Source organism: Parasteatoda tepidariorum, chromosome 6 (assembly GCF_043381705.1).
Source record: "Parasteatoda tepidariorum isolate YZ-2023 chromosome 6, CAS_Ptep_4.0, whole genome shotgun sequence".
Taxonomy (NCBI): domain Eukaryota; kingdom Metazoa; phylum Arthropoda; class Arachnida; order Araneae; family Theridiidae; genus Parasteatoda; species Parasteatoda tepidariorum.
In genome coordinates, this window is record NC_092209.1 from 15,558,679 (window position 1) to 15,570,743 (window position 12,065).

A 12,065-nucleotide genomic window follows, 5' to 3' on the forward strand; every position below is an offset into this window, starting at 1 on the left:
AAACAAAATAAAAAAAAAAAACAGAATAAAACATAGAACGAAATCTATAGAGCGAGTAGCGTATTCGAATGAACTTACATGAACGGTAAATTTTTCAAGAATGATTTAAAATATTTTCTTAACAAGATTGCTAGTTTACAAAATATGAGAACAGGAGCACACATTAGGGTAAAAACGTAAGAAGAGGAGTTTTGTTTTATAGAGCTTTCTTACTGCAGTACTGAAGTGCGTTTTTGCTACCAAGAATGGGCCCGAAAATGGATGTGCGCAAGGTAATACTATAATGGATAATTTTTAGAAGTTGATAATTAATAATTTTAGAAAATTATCTTTTATTTATAAAGAAAAAATAGAAAAGCGAAATCATCCTGCGTTTTTCGTTCTATGGGAGACGAAAGTCTAATCTAAGAACGAAGTTTTTAAAATTTAATTTTTTTTCTTATCATATCCTCTCTTTGGAATAAAACAATGACATTTTACTATAGTCATCAATGGAATTTGTATCATAAAATATTAAATCCTGTTTTATTAATTTATAGAAAAAGTATAATCTCATTGTTCCTGAATGGGCACACAAGTACTGGTCTGAATTAGAAGAAATAGCTGATTCGGCATACCACACATGGCTGAATACAGATACAATTCTGCGCCTTCGCGCAGGTGATTAAAATTATTATCACTATTATCTTATTCAGTAATAAAATCATATACATATATATATATTATTATATATTTTTAAACTATCGAGATCATTACATATTATTCTTATTTTAGATAATTTTTATTTTTCATAAAAAAAAACTATTAATTTATTTTAATGCTCAATTACTTATTTCTGATAATTAGTTTTTAGTTTATAATTAATTTTTCTTCATAAATTGGATTGTGTTGGTTCCAACCGGTGTTTAATTAGAACTTGTTTTAAAGATTATTATGAGTCAGTCTTGCTCGAGATAGTAATTAAAGCAGGCATAAATCGATGAAAAGGCATCATTCTTTATTTTGACATTTGGGGGGGGGGTGAGCATCAAAATTGGCTTGCATTGCCTAAGTGGCTTCAACCGGTGCTCGATTAGATTTTTTTTTTTTTTTAACGAATATTAAATATCTTATACTGGCATACTCTTAACAATTAAATGAGAGAAAAAGAATTTTCAGTTTTGTTTCGCTGTAGAAGAAAATCGTCTGCAAGAAACAATATTTATTATTCTTTCATTAGTTTCTTTAAATGCGAGCGGAAAAGCATATATTTATTATGATTTTTAGATATCATTATAACAAAACAATTCTCATTACTTGGTAATTGTTTATTAAGTAAGTTTTGCTTTTCTTTATTTCACACGATTTAAGAAAGCGAGCAAAAAGAAGGCTGCGCAACGTTGTTTCAAGAGTTGGCGATGATGATATACGTTTGCGCTGGCAGCTTGGCATCTATTTGGCGTACACTTAGATGCAAATAGGCTCTCTCCTTAGGGATAATGGTTTTTTCTTAACTTGCAACACCGTAGACCTCTAACATCCATACAGTAGCAAATAATGACACGCTTTACCCTATAGACCCAAAACTTCACAAGTTCTTTATGTCTGTTGGGAAATAATGTAGTTGTTATCCTATGCAAGCAAATTCCATGATAATCGAAAAAAGTTAAATGGTATTGCATGTAAATTAGTTTTTTCAGTGATGACAAACATTAAGTAGATATCACATTTGAAATCAGCATATAAACATACAGTAAAAAAGGTTAACACCATTTTTACTGTATGCTTATAATTTTTTTGTTTGTCTTAATATCTAAGTAAGCTTTATTTATTTTTTCTTGCAACTAGTTAGAATATTTTTTTTAATAAATGCATTCTCTCAAAAGAAAACTCTTATATATATTTACAGCTCATAGGCTGCAAGTAGATACAGCTCATAAAATAAGTTTAAAATGTTGAGAAAACATGATAAAAATTAAAGAACAATAAAAATAGGGAAAAAGAAAAAAAATTCGAAAAATGGGAAAAAAATTACTAAAAATCCGGTTATAGCTCACACGATTATATCCGCAAAAAGGAGTGCTCTCTAATATTGTATTAATATAGCCAAAGCAAAATATATCAATACAATAGTGTGAGGAGCACTCAAAAAATGTTTTTTGCAAAAAATTTACAACAAATGAAATTGAACATATTAAGTAAAAATATCACGTAAAAACAGAAAAAAATTTGAAGAAAAAAAAAAAAAACAGAATAAAACATAGAACGAAATCTATAGAGCGAGTAGCGTATTCGAATGAACTTACATGAACGGTAAATTTTTCAAGAATGATTTAAAATATTTTCTTAACAAGATTGCTAGTTTACAAAATATGAGAACAGGAGCACACATTAGGGTAAAAACGTAAGAAGAGGAGTTTTGTTTTATAGAGCTTTCTTACTGCAGTACTGAAGTGCGTTTTTGCTACCAAGAATGGGCCCGAAAATGGATGTGCGCAAGGTAATACTATAATGGATAATTTTTAGAAGTTGATAATTAATAATTTTAGAAAATTATCTTTTATTTATAAAGAAAAAATAGAAAAGCGAAATCATCCTGCGTTTTTCGTTCTATGGGAGACGAAAGTCTAATCTAAGAACGAAGTTTTTAAAATTTAATTTTTTTTCTTATCATATCCTCTCTTTGGAATAAAACAATGACATTTTACTATAGTCATCAATGGAATTTGTATCATAAAATATTAAATCCTGTTTTATTAATTTATAGAAAAAGTATAATCTCATTGTTCCTGAATGGGCACACAAGTACTGGTCTGAATTAGAAGAAATAGCTGATTCGGCATACCACACATGGCTGAATACAGATACAATTCTGCGCCTTCGCGCAGGTGATTAAAATTATTATCACTATTATCTTATTCAGTAATAAAATCATATACATATATATATATTATTATATATTTTTAAACTATCGAGATCATTACATATTATTCTTATTTTAGATAATTTTTATTTTTCATAAAAAAAAACTATTAATTTATTTTAATGCTCAATTACTTATTTCTGATAATTAGTTTTTAGTTTATAATTAATTTTTCTTCATAAATTGGATTGTGTTGGTTCCAACCGGTGTTTAATTAGAACTTGTTTTAAAGATTATTATGAGTCAGTCTTGCTCGAGATAGTAATTAAAGCAGGCATAAATCGATGAAAAGGCATCATTCTTTATTTTGACATTTGGGGGGGGGGTGAGCATCAAAATTGGCTTGCATTGCCTAAGTGGCTTCAACCGGTGCTCGATTAGATTTTTTTTTTTTTTTAACGAATATTAAATATCTTATACTGGCATACTCTTAACAATTAAATGAGAGAAAAAGAATTTTCAGTTTTGTTTCGCTGTAGAAGAAAATCGTCTGCAAGAAACAATATTTATTATTCTTTCATTAGTTTCTTTAAATGCGAGCGGAAAAGCATATATTTATTATGATTTTTAGATATCATTATAACAAAACAATTCTCATTACTTGGTAATTGTTTATTAAGTAAGTTTTGCTTTTCTTTATTTCACACGATTTAAGAAAGCGAGCAAAAAGAAGGCTGCGCAACGTTGTTTCAAGAGTTGGCGATGATGATATACGTTTGCGCTGGCAGCTTGGCATCTATTTGGCGTACACTTAGATGCAAATAGGCTCTCTCCTTAGGGATAATGGTTTTTTCTTAACTTGCAACACCGTAGACCTCTAACATCCATACAGTAGCAAATAATGACACGCTTTACCCTATAGACCCAAAACTTCACAAGTTCTTTATGTCTGTTGGGAAATAATGTAGTTGTTATCCTATGCAAGCAAATTCCATGATAATCGAAAAAAGTTAAATGGTATTGCATGTAAATTAGTTTTTTCAGTGATGACAAACATTAAGTAGATATCACATTTGAAATCAGCATATAAACATACAGTAAAAAAGGTTAACACCATTTTTACTGTATGCTTATAATTTTTTTGTTTGTCTTAATATCTAAGTAAGCTTTATTTATTTTTTCTTGCAACTAGTTAGAATATTTTTTTTAATAAATGCATTCTCTCAAAAGAAAACTCTACTTTAAAAACTAAATAAATTAATTATTTATCTTAAAAAAAAATATTTATTGTCATTGAAAGTTATGTTGTTTTTAAAGGTCCTTTGATCAAGTTAATGATTAAAAAAATGAGACTCAAAATTGAAGAAAGCGAACCTCACTTAAAATTTCAAGTATTTGCTGCTGTAAGTGAAATATTTTTCTCCATTTTTTTAAATATTTTTACTCAATTTTTTGCATTTATATATTTTTAAAGGGTTTTCTGTAATCATCGCCCTTAATATATAGGATGTTCCGTAATCAACACATCCAATGTATATTTTTTTGAGCCCTTGTCAAAAAGGAGGATAAGAAAAACGTATGTTAAATCTCAAATTAATAGAAAGATTCTGCATAGCGTTTGTCTTGTGTTAACAATAAGCAAACCCTATTTTTAAGTTCTTAGCAAACACAAGGTAGTAAGAAAGGTAATTTTCACGCATGAGCTATAAAAATCAAACAGGGTATATAATTTAATTCGTAGAAAACTATAATTCTATGCAAATGTGAAATCTCTCTAAGAAGAGTAGAAACAAGAAAAATTTCAATTAAATCTGTCCCTAAAGAGGAAAGGCCATTAGTGAGGAAATCATTAGTTATTAGTTATATTAGTTAGCTAGGAGTCATTAATGTGGAAATTATTTGTGAGAAAGCTGTTTGAAAGACTAATAAATGGTGACTGGTGAGCGTTAAGTCTGTCGGGTCAAAAAGTCTACCATGTTCCCATGACAAGTCAGAACTTCTGGGGGAACTGATTCGGAGATTGATCGTTCTCTGTTTCTGGTCAAAGTTACGATCGTTGGATGCATGAATGGATCCGTTCTATAAACGAGCTGTGGCGTGCGTGTGGCTGAAGTCGAATTCTTGGCCACAGATAGCACCACTGAAAAACAAGGAACGCACCTTAAATTCGCTTGCTCTCAACAAGCAGGCTTGCTGTTATTTGGCAAGTAGGATAAGAAGCAACATCAATCTGGACAATAGAATAATTGGACAAATCGATAATAATAATTTCCTTTTATGATTCATTAGGAATCGAGGAACTATTCTCACAAGTGAACTATTCTCAGCTGTTCAGCCAATTTTCTTAAAAAAAATGTTCTCTTCTTAGATACGGAACTTATTTGAACCCATGAAATGAAGTAACACGTTCTTCATAAACCAGCAATCGGATGTTCTAGAATGAGTATACAAACTCATTTTGAGCCTTACTGGCACAGTGTAAACACTGTGACAAATTGATAACAACCCAGTGACAAATCGATAATTTCCTATTATGATTCATTTCCTATTATGATTCATTAGGAATCGAGGAACTATTCTGACAAGTGAACTATTCTCAGCAGTTTAGCCAATTTTCTTAAAAGAAATGTTCTCTTCTTAGATTCGGAACTTATTTGAGCCCATGAAATGAAGTAACACGTTCTTCATAAACCAGCAATCGGATGTTCTAGGATGAGTATCCAAAATCATTTTGAGCCTTACTGGCACAGTGTAAACACTGTGACAAATTGATAACAATCCAGTGACAAATCGATAATTTCCTATTATGATTCATTTCCTATTATGATTCATTAGGAATCGAGGAACTATTCTGACAAGAGAACTATTCTCAGTTTAGCCAATTTTCTTAAAAGAAATGTTCTCTTCTTAGATTCGGAACTTATTTGAGCCCATGAAATGAAGTAACACGTTCTTCATAAACCAGCAATCGGATGTTCTAGGATGAGTATCCAAACTAATTTTGAGTCTTACTGGCACAGTGTAAACACTGTGACAAATTGATAACAATCCAGTGACAAATCGATAATTTCCTGTTATGATTCATTTCCTATTATGATTCATTAGGAACTATCCAAACTAATTTTGAGTCTTACTGGCACAGTGTAAACACTGTGACAAATTGATAACAATCCAGTGACAAATCGATAATTTCCTGTTATGATTCATTTCCTATTATGATTCATTAGGAACTATCCAAACTAATTTTGAGTCTTACTGGCACAGTGTAAACACTGTGACAAATTGATAACAATCCAGTGACAAATCGATAATTTCCTGTTATGATTCATTTCCTATTATGATTCATTAGGAATCGAGGAACTATTCTGACAAGTGAACTATTCTCAGCAGTTTAGCCAATTTTCCTAAAAGAAATGTTGTCTTCTTAGATTCGGAACTTATTTGAGCCCATGAAATGAAGTAACACGTTCTTCGTAGACCAGCAATCGGATGTTCTAGGATGAGTATCCAAACTCATTTTGAGCCTTGCTGGTCCAGTGGTAAGAGAATCGGATTCCGGTCCGGAGAGGCCGAGGTTCAATCCTCGACTCACTGAGTACAAGCGATATTCGTGCTCGTAAAATCTGTGGAATTTCTGTGGTCGGTTGCTGAGCAGAACCATGGGTATAGGGATCTGGAGGAAATTTCCTTCCCCTTCTGATCTGTGTCTAAATTGAGGAATAGAACTCATGAATTGGGATGGAATGTCTTTGGATCATCCTCAGGGATGTTTTCCAGACTGTCGCCAATAGTCCATTTTGCAGCTCTAGTGTGACGTAAATAAAATACCTACCTACCAAGTTTATTTTAAAGTAGAGCAATAGCATAATTAAATTATGGTTCTGAATTGATATTGGTTCAATGGTTCAAAATTGTACAATTCGCACGAGTCCGAATATTTCAAACTGCGAGATGGTCAACACCAAATAAAACCATTCGGTTCCTCAACATATTATGCGACAATTAAACTATTCTAAGCTGTTTTGAAAATTTCCGACTAAGAAATATTTCTTTGTCGATTTCTATCCCTAAATGATTTAAGATCATATAAAGTAAAAGAACACATTTAAGCAAATAACCTTATGATCGATATCATTTTATAAAATATAATTACCCAATTGATTTAAATTATGACGCCAATAATTTATTCTTCCTAAACTCTTAATATAAATTACGGAGAAAGTAACAATATTTATGTACACTTATATTTTCTTGTTTAAAATGTATAGTAAAACTAACAACTAACGAAGCTTCTTTTTTGTCATTTTTTTAGCATGATTCTAACATAGCGTATATTTCTAATGCATTGAATTTGAATATTCGAAAACGACCGCCCTATTGCGCTACTCTGATATTTGAGTTATACAGAAGACAGAAGGATGCCTACTTTGTTCGAATACTCTATTTAAACTCAACTCAACCAGAAACAGATATCGGTAGTCCTCATGTGTTATCATTGGATGGATGCGAAGAGTTTTGTCCTTTAGAATATTTCATTCAATTCACGAAACATTTAATTCCAGAGGACTTCTTAAGAGAATGTGAGATCCCTACTTCTTTACCTGAAGATTCCAGACGAGGTATCGATATGAGTAGCCAAGGTATCTTTATGAGTTTATAGTTCTGTTTAATTATTTTTCTGTCGATTTTGTTAAACACACATTTTGAACTGTTCCCATTTTTACGAACGCGTTTTCAAGCTATATCCATTTTCTTAATGGCACATTTTGAGCTTCATTTATATTTCAAAACCCGCATTTGTACCAACATCCATTTTCTCGAACGCGCATATTTTATTACATTTCATTTTATAACCGTCGTTGGACCCAAATTTTGTGTTTACGACTACTAATGTTCAACTCCGTAGCCTTGCAGTTCTGAACCCAATCCAGAAGACAAGGGAGCCCTGGGATCAAGAATTGGGAGAAATGTACCTTCGTGGAGCACTTTTTGATGGAATTAACCCGCATCTACTTTACATGGAGAGGAAAGCCATGAAAGCCTCCCACGGTTAGCCTAACGACAAGGGAACTCTAACCTATGATCCGTCGACCACTGAGGATATTTTACGTCAGCACTATGGTTGGTGTGAGCGGGCTGCGGAATTCGTATCAACCAGCCATTGCTGGGATTCGAACTTCGCCTCATCGGAAGGCGGAAGCTATTTCTCCATAGCTACTTATACAAAGTCTTCAAGTGTATATTTCCAACTCTATCATTTACTTAAGAACGCATTTTGAGCTATATTTATTATTTAAGACGCGCATTTCAAATTTTTAGTTATATAAATTTTTTCTAAATTAAAATCTATCTTTCTAAACACTCTATTCTAGCTCAATCTATTTTCCTTAAGACGCATATTAATTTTTTCAAATTCGGACATCAAGCTGTATCCAGTTTTTTAAAAATGCATTTTGAGCTATATCTAATTTTCAAAGACTCGTTATATCCATTTTATTAAACGCGCATATTGAGCCACGTTTTCTTCCAGCGTGCCTTTCAAGCTAGATCCATTTTCCGAACTATATATATTTTTTGAAACGCGCTTTTCAAGTTATGTCCTTCTTATTAAACCCATATTTTGAACAAAAAAATAATAAAGGACAACAACATTTCGAATGAAGAGGAGTGCTTATTGGCTAGCTGTAGAAATCTTTTTGTTTACATCGAAAAAATGGCATTTCAGCTATAATATTTTTCCTCCTTTGAAAAAGTACAAAAAATATTATTTAATTCTCAGAAAGATATTGCAATTAGTTCCATGTTTAGAAAATGAAATGTGTAAAATTATTCCTTTATATTTTATAACCGTCGTTGAACAGCTGACCCAATTATGAGTAAAATAATTATTACAAATTTCAAATGAATTAATTTTTAATTTATGATTATTATTATTATTGCAGGTGTGATGTTGACAGTCATTGAAATTGTTGCTGCCTTAATAATACTAACAATGCTCTGTTTCCGATTTAGAAAGTTCTTGGTTCGTAGGAAGAATTTACTTAAATATGCATCCTATCATCTCAAACTATAGAGTGGCTGTCTTGTCAGAGTTATTCTCATTTTGTACAGAAACAATGTAACTGTAACTTCATTCTTATTGCCAATAAAAGATAAATTAATCCATAAAACTACTGGATCATTTAAAATATCTTAACTCACTTGATTTTAAACCCACAAATAAACGAAGGTAATCTCAAAAGCAAGGTTTAAGTTGAAGTTAAGGTTCTTAGATATACAAAAATCGTCACCTAGTTGATGGAGTAATATCGTTTGTATTATTAATAGACATAACTGGAACCAACTGTGAAACAGTGATCAAACGATAAAACTCATGCTGGCATTTTGGAAATGGGTTAGCGGACGAAATAAGAAAGGACGTAAGCATTTTCACCGATAACTCAAACCCATATAACGCCTATCAAACGCTTTGTTTGTGAAGAAGCTTTTCTCTAACAGTTTTAATGAAACATCTTCACACACACCCTAAAATTTGGACCCAATGACTACTATCTTTTCAGATTTGACCTTAAAACTTTTGTCTGACATTTGGAAGAACATTTGGCTAGTAGGTGATTCATCAAGTAGGGGATTAATATAGGGAAACCCCCTCTGTAACAATGGGCGAAGTGACTAGACGCTTTCTCGAGGAAAGTTGATATTACATGGGCAAACAAAAAAGATCACAACGTCTATAAAAGTGCATCGACTGATTTGACTAATAAATAATTTAATAACCGTCGTTAAACAGAGGACCCATTTTTTGGGGGTTACAACTACTAATGTTCAACTTTGTAGCCTTGTGATTTTGAACCCAACCCGAAAGACAGAGGAGCTCCTGGTTTACGTATTATGAGAAATTTGCCTTCGTGGAGTTTTTGATGGAACTAACTCGCATTTGCGTTACAAGGGGAGGGAAATCATGAAACCTTTCACTGTTAGATTGACGGCGAGGGGACTCATAACTCAGGATCGGTCTACCATTAGGATATTTTACGTCATCACTGCGGCCGGTGCGAGCCCGGTGCGGAATTCGTATCGACCTGCCATTGCTGGGATTCAAACCCAGTTCAGCTCAATGAGAGACGAACGCTCTATCTCCTGAGCCACATCGCTTCTGTCTATTAAATTTTATTTTAAAACAGTCGTTTAACAGCCAACCCAATTTTTTGGGTTTACGACTACTAATGTTCATCTCCGTAGCCTTGTAATTTTGAACCCAATCCATAAGATAAGGGAACTGCTGGATTACGTATTGGAAGAAATTTGCCTTCGTGGAGGATTTTTTGATGGAACTAGCCAACTTTTTCGCTACATGGAGAGGAAGACCACGAGAACCTCCCATGTTTAGCCTGGCAGCAAGGAGGCTCTAACCCAGTGTTTCCCAAAGTGGGGCCCACGCCCCACTGGGGGTCGATTTGATTGCTAATGGGGGCAATTCGAAAATGGACTCGACACGAGTTTAGCCCTTTTGCCCCGGGCCATTTAAATGCAATGCTAGATTTCGGTGCCAAAATTGAAAGAAAAAAATCAAATTCTTAAATAATTGCAGCCAATAAACATTATAAATTCTTTTGACGAGACCAGAATATCAACTGGGTTTTTGGCATCGTCAAGTTAACCTCCCTGCAGCAGACTTCGCATGGACTTTCAAACTTTAAAGAAAAATTTTGAAAAGAGGACAACAATAAAGTCTCTATTTACTGCTAACACTTCAACTCATAACCGTATTCTTGAGGCTAGTTATAAAATTTTTTTATTCATCGTTAAATCTGGAAAAAATCATACCACCGGAGAGAATTTAATAAAACCGTCAATATCAGCATCTCTTAAAAAGATTCCTGAAAAAGATGACAAAGATGCAAAAGCTATGCCACTCAGTAACAATACTGTTAGCAGAAGAATAGACGAAATGAGTGGAGATATTGAAAACAACATGCTGAAAACAAGAAAATTCTCAGTGCAAATGGATGAATCAACTTTGATAGACAGTGTGGCAGTATTGATACTTACGTAAGATATATTGATAAAGGGCATTTTGCTGAACAAATGTTGTTCTGTAAAAGATTAGAAAGCACCATGACCTCCAACGATATATATATAATAAGCTAAAAAAGTATATAGATGTCAATAATATACCAATAAATACATAACATCTTGTGCTGCAGATTGTGCTCCTGAGAAAAATGACCGCTTAAAATTGATGAAAGATGAGAATCCAGAAATGATTCTCGTGCATTGTGTCATTCATAGGGAAAACTTGGTAGCTAGAAACATCTTGCCTGTTCTAAATGAAGTACTACATTCAGTAATAAAGAGCATCAATGATATTAAAGTTAATGCCAAATGTGAGCTTCTCTTCAAGCTATTTTGTGAAGAACAAAATACAGACCATGTTAGACTTTTACTTCACACTGAAGTACTATGGCTCTCTAAAGGGAACTGCTTTATAAGATTTATGGAACTGTTTGATATTCTTAGTGATTTTTTAAGCGACAAACCTAAAATGAAGTATCTGTTAACAGTCGATGATAAAGCATTTGTGAGTTATTCAGCCCATATCTTTGAAAAACTAAATATATTAAATAAGCAACTTCAAGGAACAAATAAAACTCTTGTTGATGCAAAAGCGAAGATATTTGATTTCATTACCCTTATTGAGTTATGTCAGATGTATATTAACAACATTAGCACCAAAAATGGGAAGTAAATAATACCACTTTACTTGTTATTGTCGATCATCTGAAAATTCTATCGGCTGATTTAAAAGAAAGATTTTCTGATTTAAAACAAATTGATTTTCCAACATGGATGATGCAGCCAAAGTTAGTGGATTTGTCTGATATATCAAATATGCAGTATCAAGAAGAACTCGCAGAAATGCAAAATGTTAAGTCAGTTAAAACTTTATTTAATATAAAGGGAATGATGGCATGGCTTTGTGAGGAAACAGAAATCAAATACCCAAATTCAACCAAATGTGCAAGAAAACTATTGCTACCGTTTCCATCTTCATATTTAGCTGAATTTGGATTTAGTGCTGTAAATGATTTACTGCTAAAAAAAGAAATCGTCTGGATATAACACAACGGGGATACTTGAGACTGAAGCTAACCAAATTGGAACCTAACATAAAATCTCTGTGCAGCAAGGATCTCACTAAATTAAAATATTAAATTATTAT

General features: G+C 32.6%; 3 protein-coding genes across 4 annotated transcripts in view; all 3 read left to right on the forward strand.

The window, feature by feature from the left end:
- Positions 1 to 668, forward strand: part of LOC107451964 (lysosomal acid phosphatase-like) — a 17,507-nt gene extending 16,839 nt beyond the window's left edge. Inside the window, exon 7 of the mRNA XM_043048560.2 lies at positions 540 to 668. Coding sequence (XP_042904494.2) covers positions 540 to 668 — 129 coding nt within the window. The remainder of the gene's footprint in view (positions 1 to 539) is intronic.
- LOC107451959 (testicular acid phosphatase homolog) overlaps positions 1 to 12,065 on the forward strand; it is a 539,537-nt gene that overhangs the window by 495,939 nt on the left and 31,533 nt on the right. The gene's annotated exons all lie outside the window — the stretch shown is intronic.
- LOC139425881 (lysosomal acid phosphatase-like) lies at positions 2,720 to 9,012 on the forward strand. The gene is made up of 4 exons (XM_071182022.1): positions 2,720 to 2,867; positions 4,160 to 4,245; positions 7,155 to 7,482; positions 8,785 to 9,012. The coding sequence occupies exons 2-4, from the start codon at positions 4,177 to 4,179 to the stop codon at positions 8,913 to 8,915; spliced, it is 528 nt and encodes a 175-aa protein (XP_071038123.1). The 5' UTR covers positions 2,720 to 2,867; positions 4,160 to 4,176; the 3' UTR covers positions 8,916 to 9,012.